The 24000-nt window shown below is 40.1% G+C and overlaps 1 protein-coding gene across 10 annotated transcripts in view; it reads left to right on the top strand.

The window, feature by feature from the left end:
- kcnc3a (potassium voltage-gated channel, Shaw-related subfamily, member 3a) overlaps nucleotides 1-24000 on the top strand; it is a 97133-nt gene that overhangs the window by 39956 nt on the left and 33177 nt on the right. For all 10 annotated transcript variants that reach the window (XR_008303170.1, XR_008303171.1, XM_034309836.2 and 7 more), the window contains one exon: nucleotides 19368-20337. Coding sequence is in view for 8 of the 10 variants with exons in the window: in XM_034309836.2 (XP_034165727.1) it covers nucleotides 19368-20337 (970 nt within the window). In the remaining 2 variants the exon portion in view is untranslated. The remainder of the gene's footprint in view (nucleotides 1-19367; nucleotides 20338-24000) is intronic.

Here is a 24000-nt window from a genome sequence, read left to right as displayed (position 1 = left end):
GTGGTGAACTGCCATCCCATCCAGGGTGTATTCCTGCCTCACTCCCAGTATTCCCGAACCTACTGCGTCCCTGACCAGGATAAAGCACTTGCTGAGGTTGAATGAATGAATTAAATTGTAATAATAATAATTATTCTTAAAAATAAAAAAGAAGAAAAACAAAACAAACAACTGGATCAGAAACAGACTGTAAGGGCCAATCAGCTCTTTAGTTCCTTTTCATACCTGCTTGTATACACACACACACACACGCATACACACACACGCATACACACACACACTCTCATGACTGCAGGTGATCAATATGACAAGTGTTTCCTTTAAGGATGATATCATACATGCATACACACACATATGTGCACACACACACACACATATACAAACACACACACACACACACACACTGCTTTCTGGTTACTGAATGTGTATTGATTATGGTTTCTATTCTAGCCACGAAATTGAATGACTTAGCAGATGTGTGTGTGTGTGTGTGTGTGTGTGTGTGTGTGTGTGTGTGTGTGTGTTACAAAGAGCAGTGCTGACCCCAGCCATTTACTGCACTGGACAGAATACACAGCAAAAATGACTCTCTCTCTCTCTCTCTCTCTCTCTCTCTCTCTGTCTATTTCTGCCTTCCTCATCTATTTTCTCTCTCTCTTTCTTTTAGCTTCTCTTATTCCCAATTTTCCTTATTTCTTTTTTCTCTCCTCCCTTCTCTCCTCCCTCTTTCCTCCTCTTCCAGTTTCTCGTTATATTTCACTTTCTTTCTATTCTTCTTTTTACTTTCTCTCTCTGTCTCTCTACCTGTTTCAGTCTCTCTCTCTCTCTCTCTCTCATTCTCTGTTCTACATCCCTTTGCTTCTTTATCTTCTCGTCTGTATCTCTCTATCAGTCTTTCTCAGTCTCTCTTTCTCATTCTGTCTTTAAATCTTTCAATATTTCATTTTCCCTTTCTCCTCTCTCTCTCTTTCAGTCTCTCTATCTCTCCATTTCTCTTTTTCTGTCTATCTCTCCATCTCTCTCCTATAATGTCTCGCTTCATCACATCTTCATCTCTCATTGTGTCTCTTCTTCTCACTTTTTTAGTTTCACTACTGGTCGGTCTTTCTCGTCTGTTTACCTTGCTCTCCTCCTCTGCTTATCTCTCCATTTCTTTCTCTTTTTTAGTGTCTCTCTTCCATCTCCTCTTTGTATCTCTCTTTAAATTTTTCAATCTTCCTCTCTTTTTCCTTTTTGCATCCCCCCCTTTCTCTCTCTCTCTGTACATTTTTTTCATACGTGTTTCTCCATCTCTTTTTCCTTTAGTGTCTCCTCTCTTTTCCTCTCTCCTTCTCTTCCTTTGTGCCTCTACATCTCTTTCTTTAAATCTTTCAGTCTTTCTCTCCTTCTCCATCTTTTGTCTTCCCATCTCTTTCTGTTTAGTTTTACTGTCGGTCTTTCTTTCTCCTCTCTTGTCCTTGCTCTCTTCCTCTCGATATCGCTCCATCTCTCTCTCTTTCCTTTACTGTCTTGCTTGTATCTCATCTTTATCTCTCTCTTTAAATCCTTTAGTCTTTCTCTCATTTCCCCTCCATTGTCTCTCTTTCTGTCTGCCTGTCTCTCTCTCTCGTCCCTTGTCTCTTTCTTCTGTATCACTTTCTTTCCTGTCTATCCTTTTACCTCCACCTCTCTTATCTATTTAATTTAGTACTCTCTCTCCCTCTCTCTCTCTCTCTCTCTCTCTCTCTCTTACACACAAACAGTCTTTTTTTTTGCATTCCTTTCCCATGTGGATGTTTGTCCTATCAGATGCATGTGTGTATTTCTCCATCACATCCTTTCTCTTTATTTCATTCCTTTTTTTTTCCTCTCTTCCATCTCAGATCCACCTTTGGTTCTTGTGTCATTATGGTGCAGTGTGGAGAGAGGGAGAGAGGAAAAAGGGGGAGAGCTGGAGGCGATGCATTAGTGTGCAGCACCACTCTCTCTCTCTCTCTCTCTCTCTCTCTCTCTCTCTTTCTCTCTCTCGCCCATCCCCTCTCGATGTCTCAGACACGCTGCTTTAGCAGATTACATTAGCACTGGAGTACTGTACGCATTTCCCCCCTCTGTAAAGCTCACACACTCGTTCTGCGCACGAAGCCTTGGCCTTGACTCACGTGTATGATTTAGGACACTCTCGTTCCGTAGATTTCATCTATTGATTCGTAATTAAACACTCTGTTTTTCATCCAAATGATTCTATCGATTGCTTTTGTGCTGATTCAATGCGGCGAACTGCAAAGCACCCCAACTAATACCAATTACCTCTAAGTGCGTGTGTCCTTAGATTTGATGTGTGTGTGTGCGCGTAAAAGCATGCGTGCTGCTGTGTGTATTGGCTGCGTTTGACTGAATGTTTCAGTGCGTGGGTGTTCGATGATTTAGTGCGAGTAAAATAAGATGCGATGTGGAGGTAGAGGGAGCTCGGCTCGTTCTCTTTACCATGAATGGCGTGGCTTTGATGCACTTACGTAAGCGGGATTTCATTCAAGGCAGGTACGAGACTTTCCACCAGGAGTCTCCTGTGGTGGATGGAGGTCAGACATTTACATTCATGTTCATTTATTATTTATCTAAGAATTATTTGCATTTATATACCAGCTCAAATAAATGAGTGAAGCAGAATGAAACTGAAGCATGGAGATATTCAAGGAACCGAGGATGACTGAGTCTATCAGTTGACCAAAAACGTGAAGAGTTACAGCTGAAATGATAATAACACACTGAAAATGATTCATTTAATCACTAATAAAAATGATCAATTAGCCAATTTAGGAGCATATTGTAAACAGTTCAGTTTTATTTGTGTAGCGCTTTTAACGATGGTCACAAAACAGCTTTACAGAAATATAGAAATTACGGAGATCAATTTTAAATGTATAAATTTGTCCATAATGATGGTGGCACGGAAAAACTCTCTGAGATGATGTGAGGAAGAAACCTTGAGAGGAACCAGACTCTAAAGCGAACCCATCCTCATCTGAGTGACACCGGATAGTGCGATTATAAATCATTCCCTTCTATAACTGTGTACTACATGGACAAATAGTGTGATTATAAATAAATCTCTTCTGTAACTGTATACTATATAGTCAGAAAGTGCAACTGTGTAAACAGGAACTTATGAGCTTATGAGTAAGAGCATCAGAGTCATGTCTGTATGTAAGTGTGTGTGTGTGTGTGTGTGTGTGTGTGTGAGTGATATATTCCCTTCAACATTACACATACTATCTTTTGACTTTGTACTTATATATATGAACAAAAAGTATGTATTCATAAGCATAAACAAAAGATATGCTTAAAAAAGGGAAAGGTTAGTACTTTGTTGCAAAGTGAAAAGTTGTTGGCAATACTTCGAGACATCTGTGGTAAGAAGTAATTAATTTTGTGCAGCATTTTGGTTAAATTTTGGCTCATTCCTCTTCAGTTCCCCAAAGTTACAAGTTACAGGGATCCCACTGATGGATTCACAATTTCAAAATTCTCCATAAGTCAGGAGATGCAAGGCCTTCATGAGTTGTTTAGCTGGATGTAGGGGATTCTTGTCTTGTTAAAATGTCCGTCTTCTGCCCAGATTCAGTTTCTTGGCCGTTGAACTATAAATTCTTCTCTAATACCTCCTGCTCTGTTCATGTTTCCTTCGATGATGTGTAATGCCCCAGTACACAGACCTTATCATTATTCTGAAAGCGTGTTGTAATAATCTTGCATGGTGCACCTATCCAAGGACAATTATTTGTGGTTCAGTGAACTTTCCACGTGCATATTATCCAACCAATTGTACTGACAGGAATGTGTAAGATCTTTGCTATGGCTTTGTAGCTTTTTAAATTCAAACATTATTTAATAACGTTGTTCCTGAGAACTTTAGGAAGCTCCTTCAGCTTCACCATAATTGCTACTTGTTGTATGAAATCTTCTTAACCTTAAAAGACAACATTTTTATAATGACATTACGTGCAATTGGATGATTAATTCACAGAATTGATATCTAGAAGTTATAGATATGTATATATTTATATATAAAAGATAAAGGCATCTCTTTAAGTGTCTTTTGGAAGCACAAATCAAACTGAGTTGCTATCGTAGATTTCCTTCTCAGGATTTCCATCCACATTTCATTCACTCATGTTGTGGATTTTATTGCATTGGGATTGGCAGAGCATCAGCACCAAGTCAACTAATTATCTCTTAATTGGTGTTTCATGGAAAGTCATGCAGCTCTGCATGGTTAATGACTGGATTATTTCACCGTTTGTGTGAACTGAGTCTCATGGTGTTCCTAAAGATAACCTGCAATCTAAACTGTTTTTTTTTGCCTTGTTACTTCATGTTGCTGGTCATATTGCCGGTGTACGATTCATCAGTATCACTCACATATAACAAACAAAATGATTTTCTTCACCATTTTTGATCATTGTGCAACGCTTTTTACCCACAGCTTCAGATTTTCAACCACGTCACCATGAAGTAAAAACATTAACCAATAACGTTATGTCATGTGTCCTTCTCCGTTCCGTAATTGTGTCCTACTTTTCAAAATCCAATCACGTCTTGATTATAAATCGCCGAAGACTAGGCACACTTTATTTTCCACCTGAATATCTCATTTTGCTCAAAAGTTACCTGAAGAAATGAAGTTACAATTAGGGTGAGTGATATGACAAAATGTCGTACTTAAAGTTTCTGGCGTTCATTGATACTTTTATTAAATGCCATTTAAAAATAAATATTTTTAAATACTCCATACAAAACTTTAATATCTAATCATGCAAATCCAAATGACGTTGACTTTGTAGTTGTTATTAAAATACTGACAATACCTGTGATATCTCAGAAAATTGTCCCAATCCTCCTAATGCTTAACCCTAGAAACGATTTCCCTTTCACGTCGTCTTTAAAGATCACTTCAGAAATGCCGCAATGCAATCAGTGTGTCATAACAGGCACATCAACACACTGGGACGTTACCTAGTGTCCTGACACACTTGTCTGCTTAATGACACTGGTATAAATAGCGTCCAATGAAGCGCTAACAAGCGAAGAGTCTGTCACAGATTCACTGATTGCTAACTGGAAGTGAGAACTGAAACTCAAAGCCGATGCTAAAATTTCTCTCACTTTTGCTTTTTATGATGTTTGAAATGGCTAGGAAATGATACAATATTCATATGCATGTCTATAATGTTGACAGTAGTACAAGCTACAAGTAATAAAATGATTTAAAAAAAAAAGTTTTCTGTAAGGAGATGTTTATTTAACATGTATGGAAGGAGTCTCCAGTGTCAAGGCTTTGTTTCTGACCTGGAAAAGTTTTCATGATGAAGGATTTAGTACTTTTCTCAGTACTTTTCAGTACTCAGATACTTTTCTCAGTAACATGACAAACTTTCATGATATTAAATGTTAGAATATAAGGATAAGTACGACATCTCCTTCACTGGAAAATTGCTGTGGTGTAAGAGGAATAAAACACTTGGAGACTTGCTGTTATTGGAAAATAATCAACGTCCTTGTCAGATCTGTCTTAAATCGCTTTCTCAGCACTGATCCGAGACCAGCCTGCTCCGAGATCTCCACCAGGTGCTATGTCACGGTTTGAGCTGAGTCGGCATGCGTCGCAGGAAGTGACCTCGGAGCAGGTGTTGCAGTGACTCACAGACACTCTACAAATAGCCCCTTGTGTCCTACATTCCATTAGCACACTTACACAAGTGGGTTTTTGGACTCACAGTACTCTGTTATTTGTCAGCGTAAGGGATGCCGTGACCCTCTTCCCATCTGTTCTGACTGGCCTGGTGTGCCACTGCTGCTGCGGGAATGCAGATCAGCAGATCACAGTCGCTCTGAGGTCATTGTTTCTTTTCTGGTTCTGGAAAATTCCCAGTTTCGTATTTGAGATGAGTCTAAACGACCAGATGAGCTTATTGGTGTCAATGTAATACAACAAACACTACAGTATCTTCTATTGTGTAAACTATTGCAACAACTTTATTCAGTTAAAATGAGGCAGATTTAATATTAAAGGTGCAGTAACTTTTAAATCAGAGTATTTTTTATTATTTGGTGAGATCTTATAACTACACAACTATAAGTGATTTCTCAGACTGTATCATTTTAGAGCCAGTCGTTTGTGCACCACGAAACTAAATAACATGTAGCGCACAATTAATAATGGATGATGTAGTAGAACTGGTGAATAGTTAGGCGTAGTTAATGTTAAAGGTGCGGTCAGTTATTTGTAAATCGTACTATTTTGTAATATTTGCTGACTTTCTACAACTACGCAACTTAAAGCTGCTTCTCAGACTGCATACCTTTAGAGCAAGTGGTGCGTGCAGTGAGACACTAAATGGCATTTAGTGCACCATGAATCATGGACGATGTACTAGAACTGGCGAGAAGAATGAGGCATAATTAATGTAAAAGGTGAGGTTAGTGATGTTTAAAATCAGTATATTTTTGTATCATTTGGCGAGGTTCTCACATTCTGACAGCTTTAATAAAATATCTGCTCACAGGAGAAACTCATGTCTCTGTGGTACCTCCATGTGGGAAAAAAAAGAAGGAATCACCAGCATTCAAACAACCAGGACAAGGAGTTGTGTCTACTTTCCTATCAGTCATATTAATAAGCTCCGCTTTTTGAGTTATCTTTCAGGATTCAGTGCTTTGTGGGCATGGTTTTGGACAGAACACTCTATTAGGCGGCTGTTTGTGTTTTAAGAACTGTGGAATGTAGTGCATTATTAATAAGGGATGATGTGGCTGACCTGGAGAAGAACTTGGGTATAATTAACTTTAAAAGTGCAGTCAGTGCTTGTTATATCAGAATATTATTGTAATATTTGGCAAGGTTTTCCTCACATTCTGACATTTTTAATAAAATATCTACTCGGGTGAGGAAAAAAAAAGACCATGAACATCCAGCCAATCAATACAAGGAGGCGTGTCTACTTCCATATCAATGATGTTGAGAGCACCACCTTTTGCACTATTGTATAATTTTTATTTTCATAAGCTAGCAATTGCCAACTTGCACCAAAATCTCTGACAAATTGCGTACTTTTGGTGGAATTAGTGCATTCGGTGAGCAGAAGGGGTGGAGCCATACACAAGCTGCAAACTAGGAACAAAACCTTACTGGTGGACATTTTGAGGTGTAAAACGTAGTTACTCAGTGTACCCGAAGAAATGCAAAGCATTAGTGTTCAGTTTAAGAGGTTGTTACTTTACAAGCGTCCCAGTACTAGCTAGTCAAGAAGTAAAGTGCATAGGGTGTGAATTGGGACTGAGCCACATGCTTTTTACGGGCTAGTTAATTATTTTGTTAAATTTTTGATTAATGAACTAGCATTCTTGTAGTAATTCAAGTTTTGCTAGAAATAATCATCCAAACACATACTGTGTGTATACTGTGTAATGCTTTGCTGATGCTGTGCTAGTCAGTTGGTGCAGTGCATTTAGTAGATTATGCCAGGGGTGGAGAATCTGCCGTGTGTGTGTGTGTGTGTTGAATACAAAAAGAGATCGGGTGTAGTGGAGAAACAGCAGATGAAGAGAGCAGGCAGGTTTCAGCTTCCTCATGTCAGTCCTCAGAAACACACACTATGCTTTCTGACAGAGAGCAGTCACCATCCATCAGGCTCACTCCAGCAAGCTAAATATCTTCACCAACTCTGACTTCTTCTCTCCTGGTCCTGAGTGGTTTCTGTCTCTCCTTCTCTCTCTTTCTCTCTCTCACACTCTCTCTCTCTCTTTCTGTAAAACCACTGCAGTAAATTCTTCTTCAACACCGAGCATGAGCTTATCAAGAAGCCTGCAGCTGGACGATATGACGTGGACATTGATAAACTACGTCACAAAGCGCTTTTCTTTACCATTATTACAGCAGATATTGCCAGAACATTGCAGGAATGTTACAGCGATAACATTCCCTCAGTGGTCTGATAACGTTGAGGACCAAATCATCACTACAGCAGAATTTATCGAACATTGTGGGAACGTTCCCTCAATGTTTTAGTAATGTTGAGAAATAAATGATTATTACAGCAAATGTTTCTGGAACATTGCAGGAGCATTGCAAAGACAATGTTTCCTCAATGTTCTCATAACATTCATCACTACAGTAGATTTTTTAGAATATTACAGGAACGTTTCAGAGATAACGGACCTTCAGCGTTTTAATAATATTGTAAAGCAAACCTCCGATATTTTAGAAAGTTGGAGGACTATTCCAAAGATAACGTTGCCTCAGCGTTCTAATAGCATTGTGAAGCAAACCATTATTACAGAAGATATTTTTAGAATATTACGTTGCAAAAATAGCATTCTCTCAATGTTCTTATAACATTGTGATGCAAACCATTATTACAGCAAATGTTTTTTTTTTTTTTTAAATAACATTACAGATGCGTTCCAAAAATAACGTTCCCACAACATTCTAATAATGTCGTGAAGCTGACCATCATAACAGATGTTTTAGAACATTGCTGGAATATTCCAAAGATAATGTTTCCTCAATGTTCTAATAACGTTGTGAAGCAAATTATTATTACAGCAGGTGTATTTAAAACATTGCAAAAATGTTCCAAAATAATGTTCCCTTAACGTTCCAGTTATGTTGTGAAACAAACCATTATTACAGCAGATCTTTGTTCCAAACAAAATGTTTCCTCATAGTTCTTATAACGTTGTGAAGCAAACCATTATTACATCGGACGCGTTAAGGGTACTACGCAAACGTTCCAAATATTATCATTCTTAGTCATAGCTACAGATTTGTCGCTGAATGGATGGCGATTTTTTTTTTTAAATGCGTTTTACATTTTACAGTTTCTTAAAGTTTGCACACTTTTTGTACATTTTTATACATAATATACACAGCTACACAGACACCTTAACAGTTGGGTAGCTAGCAGCTTGCAAATGATAAATATTACATATTTTTGGGCATTTTTTTCAGACTTGGTTTGTTTTTTAATGACAGTAGAACAGAAACAGGTCGATTTCTGGTTGTTTTTAAATGGATCAATCAGATTCGCTGTAGTACTGGCTTCTGTACTGGCTTTGGTACGGGCCTTTTTTTTTTTTTTTTTTTTTTTTTGACAGTACTGAATTAGCATTTTATTTGATTGCTTTAAGGAAAAACTGCTTATTAATGGTTTTTCCCATTACCTTGTTTTTTTTCTAATCAATTTTAATTTAAAAGCATAAATAAAATGCTATGGCACTGTTCGATTTTCAATTCCGATTGGTCAGAAGGTGTTAATTATTATTTGACGAATAGCTCCTGGCTTTAAGGCACATCACATGCACTCATTCTGTATTAACACGTTATTTAACATAGGCTAAAATTATCCCTTATTTTTTAAAAATAAATAAACACTTTGTTGCTATGGTGAAGATATATATAAGGAGAGCACTTGCAAATTATGGAATAAGAAACCAGCTTCCATGCTTTCTAACATTTAATTGTAACAAAGTTCCTTAAGCTTCTCAGCAAAGTGATGCGTCGACTTGTTTTGCAGATTCTCCAACATAAACATAAACACATAAACGTAACAATAAAAGGTTAAAAATCAGAACAGGTTGTTTCTTAACAAAGTAAAATATGTAAATGTTGTCCATTTTCTGTCATATAAGCTGAATAAAGCACTCTAGGGTGTGCTGGGGTGGGACATGGGTGACAACCGCATGTCCTGTCCTGCTCATGTGTGTACTCTCTCTCTCTCTCTCTCTCTCTCTCTCTCGCTCTGGGACACTGTGACAGTGATGAGTCAGTAATAATAATATGTTTAATAATCCCAAGGTCGCATTAGAGGAGGTGCAGACACCCAGACGTCAACACAAACACAACGCAAACACACGGACAGAACAGACGAGTTAGCCGACTGACGAGTGACGAGGTTCACCTTTTATTCAGCCTAGTGGATGGTAATTATCTGATCTGATGCGTTTGCTGTCTTCCTCGTAGTCTTAGAGCCTTTTTTCTGGATTATTCTGTCTTTACAAGCATAAATACTTCACAGAACTTGTAGTTAGTCATCTCTGCTGATGCTACAGTAGAATCTCTGCTGATGTACCACAATGCTGAATTTGTACTACACCAATTGCTAATTTCTAATAATTCATATCGACTTTTGTTGTACTTCCATTCTTTCGTAAACTGCATAGACTCCAGTTAGGGGCTATTTTTGCAGTTTTTGTACGATTTTGAGTTTTTTGCATATGAATAAACCTTTACAAATATTTACTGCGCAAGTGTCTGGTATCTTTTTTTTCTTTTTCAGCACGGCCTAGCTGATATGATCTTATCATTCTTTTTTCACTTGAACATACTATAACAATGCAATGGACACAAAAACACACAAAAACACACAAATCATTTTTAAATCTACGTTTTAACTGACTATATCTACACCAAAGAAAAACACTGCATGTTCAGAATGCTGATTTACTTAGCAACGTTACGAGGAACTTGCTTTATACAAACCACCCACTGCCTGCATAAACACTCAGATTTACAGCAGATCATGTGTTTTTGCATATGTCTTCTCATAGCTGTGTCAAATGTTAGCATGTAATATGTGTGTTGCATACGTCTCCACAAGAAGTTCAAGCCTGGAAACATATCTTGTGAGAGCTAAACATACTGGATGATTAAATCCATGAGCAAATCTGAAGCATCCTCCTCAGCTGTTTTGAGTATAAGTATATAAGAATATCGTAGTATATGACATTCTGCCACCACATTATCACGACGTCACTGTTTTTATATTGAATTTGACAATTGGAGATACCAAAACTTTTTTGTGATAGACAATAAGGAAGCACATGTAACTTCATCACTGGAATCAAATATCTCTACTATTAAAGTATTTTCATTGTTGCAGAATTTATACTTTTTCTCCACTACATTCTGGATTGGCTAAATTATATTTTTTTGAAATCAAAGCAAACCTATCCTAGTGCAGCGCAACTTTTAATTGGCCGAGAAAGCTAGCTGTAAACTGTCCATATCGTACAGTCAGAGCGTCAAAATCCAAAAAATTGTCCGACGTCCTTGGCCTTGTGTTTAAAATACTGGAACAGAAGAATGAGTCCTTTGCTTTCAAACGTGTGAATATCTCCGCCTTCAAAAATTCACCAACTAATTTGAGGAAATGGTTTCTGCGTATGTTTAATAAATAAATGTCTAAACTCTCTATCTCCTTGTTTTGGTCTGCAGTCTTTCGGAGAGGTCTCTAGAAACTGCTCATCAAAATAATATAACTAAAATAACTCAGTACTTTTACTTTTGATACTGACATACAGTTAAAAGCAGGTATTTTTGTACTTGTAGTTAAGTAGAAATGTAAATAGAAGATGTCTGTGTTTACTTGAGTATCATGGTAACACTTTCACTCAAGTACTTTGTCCACGACTAGTCATAGCAAGTTACAACTTTTATCAGGTTTTGACCTTGATGCTAGAAATGATCTCAGATTGATTGTTGTATGTGCACACTTTTTTAAAAATTAAAATATGGCTTGAGAACGAATGCAACAGTTTGGTGGATTGTGCTGAGTGGGATTTTTTTCCCTGCCCGAACACCCAGGTTGTGTATTTGTCCACTTCCGTGTGCGTGTGTTCACTAGACAAGGCGTGTTTACTCATTAGATAATCATTCATCAGTAAAAAATTATGAAGGTTGTGAGAGAAAAGCTGGAGTGGTGGAGGAGGAGTGTGGTGGAGCTGAAACGGAGAGGACGCGTAAGAGAGGCAGCATGAAAGGGAATCGGCTCGAATGAAAACGAGGTCAATGTGATACTCTGAGTGAAGAAAAAACAGAAGTGAAGGAAAAAAAAGAGTTCAGTAGGAGATGCTGTCAATTAATATTATATTAGTATGTAAGAAATAAAACACTCAGGGGTGTGCGGTTATAGGAAAATAATCAATGATGGGGTGGTGTGATGAAGCAGAGTTACTGTTACCTCCCTGAAGTTGATTATTTTCCTATAACTGCATGTCAGAAAGTGTTTTATTCCTCATATATCACAGAAATTTGCCAACAATTTTAACACTTTTACATTTATTAAAGACTGACATATACTTTTTATCCATTTATAGTTACATTTAATGTTGTGGAAACAATTTAGTTCCTGTTCCTGTTCTCACTTGTGTTCTAGCAGCTATGAACAGTTGTATCCTCATCAGCCTCTCTTTTTTTCTCTCCCTTGAACTTAATAAGACAAAAACGACTTAATAAGACAAAAACAGCGCAGCTTGTCTTGTTCGAATGCATAACAAAATGCGCAGAAAGCGTAAATATGTTCTTGTGTCTGTAAAGCTATTATAAAGCGCTGACACTGGAGACTCCTCACAGAAAACTTCCCCATTTCAATGATTAGATATTTTTCTTTGATAAATAACAACACATTATTAAAATATGTAGATTTATTGTGGTGCATGTGCTGTACGAGTCCCTGTGAATGAGCTGTTGCTATGGAAACGATAACAAATTCAAACGAGTGTATTCGTGTATTCGAGTGTAAACCTGTAATTTGTAGCTGCTGTTAGAGAAAACGAATCACCTTCTGACCAATCAGATTTGAGAATTCATCACTGCTGTGGGATAAAGATATTTAATATGGTATCATATTATAGAGTTTTTTTCTTCGTCTTCCATTCTGCGCTATCCATTTCCTTTTCTGTTGTCGTTTACTCGTCCTGCATCACAGCCTCTCCCACTGCACCCAAATCTACTCTCCTGTTTTCAGTCCGTGTCATATGGACATGCCTAAACACCCTGTCTAAATGATTTATAGAACCGTTTACCGAGCCGCAGCCTGAGCGCTCATTTTAATTACAGCGGGGGATCTAGTATCTATCGTCAGAGGATCTGTCCCTCATGATTGCGTTGGTATTGGTGGGATTTGCAGACAGAGGAGTACAGAGTGTGTGTGTGTGTGTGTGTGCTGCAGTCATGTTTGGAGGGAATGTTTAACTTGCTGCAGTGAGCCTCACAGCGATGCGGGCTGTGCTTTTATACCGAGACGAAGCTGCAGAGAACCACCGGTGCTCACACTACCACTTTCTCCTTCCTTTCACTGCTAAATGCACCACTTTACATTTCTACGACTCAACAAAATATCCGTGTCCAGTCACGCATAGCAATCTTTACAAGGTCTGCTGTTCGCTTGTGTACGCCATATGAAGTCGCTCTGTAGTCACGTCCTGTGGTCCAGCTTGCGTTTGTTTCCAACAGCTAATGCAGACAATGAAACAGAACTAGGAAAGTCGAAAGCAATTACAGGAGAGTAGGGTCCAAGCACAGAGCTGAACAGCTGAGCGTTAAGAGCAGCGTTCAAATTATACGAATCTCCCAGGAGTCTGAATGAAAGTTATGTGATACTGCGCATCGTATTAAGTCTAATCTCATTACAAAGCAAGCTTGCGTGCGAGTTTGATTAATGATATACTGTGATATATTGTTATTGCTAGATACGTTTTTAAAATTTATTATAGTTTAGCTTTACTATAGCTCTACTATGTTACTTAATTACAGTGTGGGGAATAAAACCTGGGGGTGTGCTGTTATGGGAAAATAATCAACGAAGGGGTGGTATTTTTATATAAAAGCTATAGAGTCATTCTTTATGTGGCAAATATTCCACATAATCTAAGTTTAATAACAGACATATCTTTTAAAATGTGCTGTTATTTAACAAAGCAGAATATATTGAGAATCACTGATGTGGTGGATTTTTCTGTAAAGAGAGTTTTATTTAACATTTATGGAAGGAGTCTCCAGTGTCAGTGCTTTGTAAAGGTCAGTAAGTCTTCAGAATGTTTCCAAATTGTCACTTTTTAAATTCCAGAGAGTTAAGGTGAGTGAACAACTGTTTATAGCTGCTATAATGTAATTAATAATAACAGGAACTAATTTGTCGCGTGAACGTTCCATGAATTTAAATGTAACTGTAAATGGATAAAAGGTATGACGTGTCATTCTTTAACTATTAAAAAAATGCAATACTTGGCTAGTTAGTGTGGTCTAAGAGGAATAAGACACTTCAGGATGTGCTGTTATTGGAAAAGAATCAGCTTTCATGGAGGTAACAGTAACTCTGCTTCATGATACCACCCTGTCGTTGATTATTTTCTTATAACAGTATGACCCATAGTGTTTATTCCACTTGCATTTGGTGTACACGGTGAGTAATGAGTGTGTTGTTGTCAGTACCTGGCTAAGATTTAGAAGCTGCTGATACACGGCAGCAAAAAATCCAAAATCTACACCCAAGTAGGCTCTCACAAAACACGGCAAAGGTGGCTGATGGTTGTGATTAATGCGTCAGGGCTGGTGATTGTCGACTCGCACTTTGCTGGCGTGATTGTGCTGACTTGGCTGTCAGATGCTCACAGACACGAGTCAGCAAGCTGTCAGTAGCGGTGATTCTTTTGTTGTGCTTGAGAGGTGCGTGCCTTAGAAATGAAAGAGGAAAGCGATGTCCATCATCGCTGCACTGTTAGAAAGATTTCTAAACATATTTTTATTCATAATATTAATGATATATTAAAAGGATCATTTATTCATTTTATTCATTTTTAGCGCCTTGTGTGCCATGTGAGACAAATTGTTTTCAATTTTACCTCAGCCGACCACACTCATTCACTCATTCGTTCATCTTCAGTCGCTGATTTTTCCTGGTAACAGAGCCTGTCCCGGGAACACTAGGCACGAAGTGAAAGTACACCCTGGATGGCGTGAAAATCCATCTCAGGGAACTGACCTCACCCCTGTTTTTCCCCATTTTCTCCCTAATTTGGTTCTAGCCAATTCACAACTCTTCCCTATCATACAGCAGCTACCAGCTAGGTACCAATCACGTGCTTCCTCAGAGACGTGTGAAGCCAGCCAACCATGTCTTTTCGAACTGCTGCGTCCCAGAGCTGCGTAACACATTTGGAGGAAAGCACTATCCACCCTCTTCCACATACATGACCTCGCGGATACATACGATTGGCTGGTGTTGCTCTGATTGACAGGAAGAGAGAGTATGCCCCTCCCATCCTGAGAGCACAGCCAGTTTTTCTCCCTTGATCTCTCGGACACGGATGGCTGTGGCATCACCAGGATTCGAACATGATCCCTTTTCGTTAAACTTCACGAAATTAAACATCTTTGAAATGATTCGATTGTTACAGATCTGAAATAACTTTTCAAAATTACAGACTGCACCTTTAACTGTATTGCACATGGATGCAGGATTTACAAAGGCAGCAAAATTCACATGTAGAACATAAAGTATGATGTATACCATCAAATATAAGTATTGACTGCATGTTTAATGTATTTCCTGGGAAGACCGGTGCTAAAATATTGTAGCGCACTTGCTAAGGGACGTCAGGGACTCCCGTGCACTTCCTTTTAAAGTGTGGCCTCCATTTCAGTAGTGGCTTTAAGGCCTTTCTCCTGACGCTTTAAATCTTTAAACACACTGATGTTCTCAGTGTTATGTGTGCAGCAGAGAGTTGTGTTTAAACCATGACCTGACAGGCGTACGATAAGACGTTTGAAAACATATGCACGATATGCGCACCAGGTACAGAAGGTTTAGAGCCGGGGTATTAAACTCAAATTCTCCCCGGGCCACATCAGCATTTTTGTGAGCCCTTGAAGGGCCATAAACTAAGGTTATTAATTTTTAATATAGCCTATTATTATGTATTCTATCGATTAACACCAGGCCCTGAAAGCAGAGTGGGACGTTTCTAGGAACAAGAAGATAGTAGAAATGATTATAACATTGAAACTAATGTTTCAGTTTCATTTTTTTGCACGCTCTCGCAGGCTTGAGATTGACACCTTAGACATTTAACCAGGCCAAGAACCACAGTGTGAGGACAATCTGTCTGTGTCTGACCCGAACCTGGAGACGGAGCAATACCTGAGCTTCCTTAGGGTAGCATTTCACCTGCAGCAGACCAGATCATCAGAAAAGAAAATTCATTATGAATGTTGGTCAAATCCACCTAAATCAGCTTTACCTTCTACTTTAACTAAGTTTTCCACCAATCAGTGGCATCGAATGGCATTGCAAATGGGTTTAATATACACTATATTACCAAAAGTATTCGGTCACCTGCCTTGACTCACATATGAACTTAAGTGCCATCCCATTCCTAACCCATAGGGTTCAATATGATGTCGGTCCACCTTTTGCAGCTATTACAGCTTCAACTCTTCTGGGAAGGCTGTCCACAAGGTTGAGGAGTGTGTTTATAGGAATTTTTGACCATTCTTCCAAAAGCGCATTGGTGAGGTCACACACTGATGTTGGTCGAGAAGGCCTGGCTCTCAGTCTCCGCTCTAATTCATCCCAAAGATGTTCTATCGGGTTCAGGTCAGGACTCTGTGCAGGCCAGTCAAGTTCATCCACACCAGACTCTGTCATCCATGTCTTTATGGACCTTGCTTTGTGCACTGGTGCGCAGTCATGTTGGAAGAGGAAGGGGCCCGCTCCAAACTGTTCCCACAAGGTTGGGAGCATGGAATTGTCCAAAATGTTTTGGTATCCTGAAGCATTCAAAGTTCCTTTCACTGGAACTAAGGGGCCAAGCCCAACTCCTGAAAAACAACCCCACACCATAATTCCTCCTCCACCAAATTTCACACTCGGCACAATGCAGTCCGAAATGTATCGTTCTCCTGGCAACCTCCAAACCCAGACTCGTCCATCAGATTGCCAGATGGAAAAGCGTGATTCATCACTCCAGAGAACGCGTCTCCACTGCTCTAGAGTCCAGTGGCGGTGTGCTTTACACCACTGCATCCGACGCTTTGCATTGCACTTGGTGATGTGTGGCTTGGATGCAGCTGCTCGGCCATGGAAACCCATTCCATGAAGCTCTCTGCGTACTGTACTTGGGCTAATCTGAAGGTCACATGAAGTTTGGAGCTCTGTAGCAATTGACTGTGAAGAAAGTCGACAACCTCTTTGCACTATGCGCTTCAGCATCCGCTGACCCCTCTCCGTCAGGTTAGGTGGCCTACCACTTCGTGGCTGAGTTGCTGTTCCCAAACTCTTCCATTTTGTTATGATAAAGCTGACAGTTGACTGTGGAATATTTAGGAGCGAGGAAATTTCACGACTGGATTTGTTGCACAGGTGGCATCCTATGACAGTTCCACGCTGGAATTCACTGAGCTCCTGAGAGCGGCCCATTCTTTCACAAATGTTTGTAAAAACAGTCTGCATGCCTAAGTGCTTGATTTTATACACCTGTGGCCAGGCCAAGTGATTAGGACACCTGATTCTGATCATTTGGATGGGTGACCGAATACTTTTGGTAATATAGTGTACCAAAGGTCTTAGTGAACTTTACACAACCTACAAGTGTGCTATTCCTGGTGCTGTACGCTGAGATTGTGTACAAATCCGTCATCTATCTCTGCTGTGATTGGTCAGCATTAAAGGGTAACTGCTATCATTCAGGCTTGTTAGTCGCTAATCCAGACGTTTGTGAGGAATTTTATATAACTGGATCTTTCTGGCTTTTAGTTGAATGCCCCTGAACTAGGATATGACAAAGCTGAATGTTGAAATTTCAATTATTTAAGAAATAATTTTCCAGACATGAATTTACACAGCAGTCTAAAGGAAAATTATTAACGTCAAAAAAACCGATGAAAACACGAGTCTTTAAAATATGGAATGCTAAACATTTAAATTTCTTTTTTTTTTTTTTTATTATAAATAATTTTTTTTTTCTCATGCTACTACCAGATGGTCATGCAAATGCATGTCTCGATATAATATTATTAATATTCTTAATTTGCTTTTAAGACGCCTAGATGTGTAAATTTCAGGTTTTGGCCTTCGGTATCTGGAGCTCGGGTGTATCTGGAGCAGGCCGTGTGTGTGGTGCGAAAGTGACGTTGGGCACCTCGTCAGAGTTTTGAGGCCGAGATGAGATGGGCTCGTCAAAAATTAGTTCATGCTAATCGGGTTGGGGAATTGGTTTATTCTCCCAGGACCCCTTGAGTCCTTCATTTTCACTGCTGCTCATCTCGTCACGAGGGGATTGACCTGACTGGTGCTATTTGAGAAACATCCTTAAAGATGGGACTTTTTAGGTGCTTCTGTCAAACACTTAAGTCTTTAGTTAATCGTGTGTGTGTGTGTGTGTGTGTGTGTGTGTTGTTCGTCCTGCACTATGAAAACCTGATGATATAATGGATAACTTGGAAAAATGTGAAATGCTGCATTAAAGAAATTGCTGTTGGGGCTGTGTGTGTGTGTGTGTGTGTGTGTGTGTGTATATAATTGGATGCTGGGACAGACAGAGACAATCAGATTATATTGATTTGAGGTGATAGGAGGAGATAAAAGACAGGGACACGCTCACACCGGCTGATCGATGCACATCTCTCTGCATTAGAGCCTGACGCGACACCTCTGATTTCAGAACAGTGGCACCGCACCGCATCACATTCCGCTATAACACACTGCGAGAACACTTTCTCTCTCACTTCCTCTCTCCTTACAACCTCAGTCTGCGTTTATCTCGTTCACCATCTGTCTTTCTCCTGTCATAACTGTTTCAAACAACTTAACCTCGAAAACATTTATTTCTTCCTTTCATCATGCCCCCATTTGAAAATGCGCCTCTTTTAGCTCCGCCTTCTTTTCTCCCCTCCTCTTCTGTTTTCCTTCTTCTCTAAGGTGTTTTCCTTGTCTCTGTGCAGTGGCATTTTACGGCTGTTGCCACACACACATACACACACACACACACACACTCTCCCCCTCTCTCTCGTTCCCCTTTACTGATTATGGTATGTGGCGCTCTCTGTTGGCAGAATGATGCTACTTTTGTATTTTCTGTTTCCTCTGCAGTGGATGTGTATTGACATCTCCCTCCACCACTCGAATGCTTGACTTTAATCATATAAATAAGCACCAGATTGCAAAAAGCCGCAAGCAATTATTATTATTTTTTTTTTCTTGCTATTCTTAAACCAGCATCTGTGAATTATAAATAAAATATAATTTAAATGTACCCACACACAGTGGTCCCTGAAGTCCAGTTATGCACAGTAGGGGGATTTAACTAAAATTTATAAAGGTCCAATTACATAAAATTCTTATTAAGTTTGAGATACTTCAGCATCCACCTTGTAGCTGTACTTGTCGGCCATTTTATTTGGTACAACTGTCATTTTAGGCCACTTTGTAACTAAAAAACAATACTGGCTGTAAGTAATCTGGTATTATGCAGAGTTCTTCATGATTGACATCGTATACTATTCAACTTCTTGACATGATTGTGTTCTTCCCTCTCTCTTTCTGAATCTTTAGTACGTGGCGTTCGGCTCACTCTTCTTCATCCTCATCTCCATCTCGACGTTCTGCCTGGAGACGCATGAGGCGTTCAACACCATCTACAACCGTACAGAGAATGTGACGGTGGGCAACGTGACGCGTGAGGAAGTGGTGTTCGAGGTGGTGACGGACAGCTGGCTGACGTACGTGGAAGGCGTGTGCGTAATATGGTTCACCATCGAGGTGTTCACGCGTGTCATCTTCTGCCCCGACAAGGCCGAGTTCTTCAAGAGCTCGCTCAACATCATTGACTTCGTGGCCATCCTGCCCTTCTACCTGGAGGTGGCGCTCAGCGGCCTCTCGTCCAAGGCTGCCAAGGACGTGCTGGGCTTCCTGCGTGTCGTCCGCTTCGTCCGGATCTTGAGGATCTTCAAGCTCACGCGCCATTTCGTCGGGCTCCGCGTGCTGGGCCACACTCTGCGTGCCAGCACCAACGAGTTCCTGCTCCTAATCATCTTCCTGGCTCTCGGGGTGCTCATCTTCGCCACCATGATTTACTACGCCGAGAGGATCGGCGCTGACCCCGGCGACCCCACGGCCAGCGCCCACACCTCATTCAAGAACATCCCTATTGGCTTCTGGTGGGCCGTGGTCACCATGACTACGCTGGGCTATGGCGACATGTATCCTGAGACGTGGTCGGGCATGTTGGTTGGCGCTCTGTGTGCCCTGGCTGGTGTGCTCACCATCGCTATGCCAGTGCCTGTCATCGTCAACAACTTCGGCATGTACTACTCACTGGCCATGGCCAAGCAGAAGCTGCCCAAGAAGAAGAATAAACACATCCCACGAGCCCCGCAGCCTGGCTCGCCCAATTACTGCAAGCCCGATGCTCTCGCCATGGCCACAGCCTCGCCGCACAGGATCATGGGTAATGTGCTGGGCGGCAGCATAGCAGGGGACTGCCCCCTGGCGCAGGAAGAGATCATCGAGATCAACAGAGCAGGTGTGTGTTGATCAGTTGTTCTTAACTTTAAAAATTCCTTCCTGTTGTGTGTGTGAGTATGTGTGTGTGTGTGTGTGTGTGTGTGTGTGTGTGTGTGTGTGTGTGTGTATATGTGCGTGTGCACGTGTGGGTTCTCATAAGGTTCCATTGTGTCAGATACACTACATCCGTCTCGGTGTTACACTGGCCATTAGTCCTCTTTCTCAAGTGTCACAGAAGTACTTACTGGAGTTTTCCCATCACACACTCTCTCTCTTTAACACACACACACACACACACACACTTTTACACTTGCACACTTACTCAGACATACGCTGAGGTTTTATTCAGCAGGCAGGATTGGCCTGTCATGGCCATGCCTGAAAGAAGAGAGAAATGTAAATAAACGTATAGAGGATCATGAATCGTGTATCTAGAGGACTTGCGATTCTAAATGGAAAACAGACTCAGTGTTTCCAGTCGCTCTCCAGAGAGTATACACACTTATAACATCCAGCTCTGAGCTTTTACTTCTCATCTGATGATTAAGCAGTGTGTGTGTGTGTGTGTGTGTGTGTGTGTGTGTGTGTGTGTGTGTGTGTGTGTTGAGTGGGCGCTCGTCACGATCATTTGTGGAATTTGATTAAATTTCAATAGTTGAAAGGATGCGTGCATGATATGTAAGGAACAGAACACTTGGGGGTGTGTTGATGCAGGAAAATAAACACCGACGGGGTGGGACAGGAGTGTGATGAAGTGGAGTTACTGTTACCACTCTGCAGCTGATTAGTTTCCTGTAACAGCACGTCTTATGTGTATTGTTCCTCTAACACTACGGGAAATTTTCAGTGCTAACATTTGTTATTTATACCAGTGATTGTGTAGAGTTATTTAATGTTGGGAAACATCTGAAACAAGTTAGTTCCTGTTTCCTGTCTTGAAGTTAATAAGACAAAAAAAACACGCAGCTTGTAATGTTACAAACAACAGCAACCATCATAAACGGAGCTGAGTAAAATGTTCCGTGACGTCCCTGATTGATTCATACTAAGTAGGTTTGAGTAATACTAAAGATTTCAGTATCAGTGTCATTATTGAAGAGTACCAAAAAACGAACACAAAAACACCTCATGTCATGGCACTAATTAATAAGTGCTTAAGTGAGCAGTGTTTTTGGTTTTTCACTGATGCAACAAGGCCGAATAAAGTGTAAAAGAGTGCGAGTGTGTGTCTGAGACGGGATCTCCTCGCCGGAAAGGTACACTTTCACGCTGATGTTATATAAGTGAGCTTTTTAAAGTTCTGCTTGCTAAGTTTACTTACCACCCTGGTGCTGTCCATGCTGCCGTTTCTCTGACCTGTCACAGAGCCTCCCTCTCTCTCCCTCTTTCTCTCTCTCTCTCTTACTCTCTCTCTCTCAGCCTACACACTGCGGCTGGTTTTATTCCCCCTGGAATTTCATCATTTTTTTGGAAAGTTTACTTATTGTACATTTAATGCAAGTTCATGTGTGAGGGTGTGAAGTTCTAGAGCATCATAATTGCTAAATTTTTTTTTTTGAAAGTAATTTTAAAAATTTTTATTCATTAGTTTTCTCTGGAATGACCTAGAAGACCTAGAAGGCCTTATGCTGCCTCTCTATTGGAAAGCAGGAGATAATATCAATAACAAATGTCCTCAATAACAAAATTGTGAACATCAAATATCTTAATTTACACCACAGGACTGTTGAGTTTTTAATTCTGATTGGTCAGAAGGTGTTGATTTATTTTTTATAACAGCAGCTCTGATAGTAGCGCAGCTGAAAATCAGCACTTCGTAACAGTCAGGGTTAAAACTGTAACTGTAACTGGAGAGAGAAACAAAGACAGACTGGTGAGAGAACGACTGTTTATAGCTGCTGTAGTGTAAGTGAGAACAGGAACTGACCTGTTCATGGATATTTCACAACATCAAATGTAACTATAACTAGATATGACTATAAGTATGTCATTCTTTAATAAATGAAAAATGTAAACGTTGACAAATTGCTGTTGTGTAACTGGAACAAAACACTTCAGGATATGTTTTTATACCAAAATAATAAACTTTGGGGCTGTAACAGTAACTCCACCTCATCGCATCACCCCGGCATTGATTATTTTCCTATAACTGCGCACCCCAGTTTGTTTTATTTCTTACATTTGTACTTTTAGAAATATTTCTTCATTCAGTTGACTGTTTAGTGGTAGTAATTTCATATCTTGGGTTGTTGTTCCTCTTTCGGCTGCTCCCATTAGGGATCACCACAGCAGGTCACTGGTCCGCTTTTTTGATTTGGCACAGTTTTTATGCTGGATGCCCTTCCTGACGCAGCTCTCCCCAATTTTTTCCGGGTTTGGGACTGGCACTGAGAGCACTCTGTTGCACGCAACCCCAGTGGCTGGGGTCGAACCCGGGAACCGAACCCGGGCCTCAGCAGTGAGAGTGCTGTGGCCTAACCACTAGTCCTCCAGGGACTTGAGTTCATGTCTTGGGTACGAATCGATATTTGGTTAGAGTGGGTTCTATTTCCCAAAATGTTAACAAATTAGTCATTTAAAGCATCATGACTCGGACCAAAGCATGACCGGAATAAAGCAGATACTGAAGACGAATGAACAAACGCTGTCACACATCACCGCACCGCATTAACGTGAACACTCCCGTGTTAATGAACTGTACTTTGTCACATGAGCTTCATATTCGTCTGCTTGCATGAAATTAAAATCCCCCCGGAATCTCAGTGCTGATACACACCTGTGTACTGAACTGTAAAATGCATGTGGTACTGAACATTCCAAATATCAATATTCATCACTAAATTTGTCCTGATTTATCAAATTCTTCAATTTTCTTATCATCCCAGCCTTAATGCCTTGTGTGTGTGTGTGTGTGTGTGTGTGTGTGTGTGTGTGTGTGTGTGTGTGTGTGTGTGTGTGTGTGAGATATTTATATTTGCCATGCATGTATGCAACATGCTTCATTACTTTCCCCTACTCTTCTCCCTCCCTTCCTCTTTCTTCTCTTCCCCTGCTTCCGTCTCTCCGTGTCTTCCCCGTGGGTTATTTCTGTAAATTGTTGAGCGCCGAGATTAAATTTGACAGCTGTCTCGGAGGCTATAAGTACACGTTCCCCTGAAGCTTCTCTCTCTGGGTGTCATGCGTGTGTATGTGATAAAAAAATTTAGAAAAATAAGAAAAATGGTGCTTTTTTTTTTTTACACACAGGATACAATTAGATGCATGATAGAGACAAGTATGCGTGTGTGTCTTTGTGAGATCTGCATTGTTGCTCCTCTGCAGTTATTAAACCATGTGACTCTGATATTCGTCTGGCCCCTCCCACATCCCCCCTTCTCTCTCTCCCTCTCTCACAAACACACACACACAAACACTTTTCATATTTGTATAGTTATGTTTTCTGATCATTTTCATTTTTTCCATACTGTCCTTAATAAATATGGAAATTGGAAAGTACAAATGTACACTGTGAGTGTAAATTAATACCACAGAAGGGCACTTATTAAATTTGCAGAAACATGTTTCCATCATTTGAATACAAAATAAAGTGTCTGACTTTAAAATTTTGCAGAATTATGTCTCATTCATTCATGTTCAGTAAGCTCTTTATCCTGACCCGGAGCCTATCTCGGGAAAACTGCAT

Source organism: Pangasianodon hypophthalmus, chromosome 13 (assembly GCF_027358585.1).
Source record: "Pangasianodon hypophthalmus isolate fPanHyp1 chromosome 13, fPanHyp1.pri, whole genome shotgun sequence".
Classification (NCBI taxonomy): Eukaryota; Metazoa; Chordata; class Actinopteri; order Siluriformes; family Pangasiidae; genus Pangasianodon; species Pangasianodon hypophthalmus.
The sequence above is the reverse complement of the archived record's forward strand: the minus strand, read 5'-3'. Positions and strand labels throughout refer to the sequence as shown.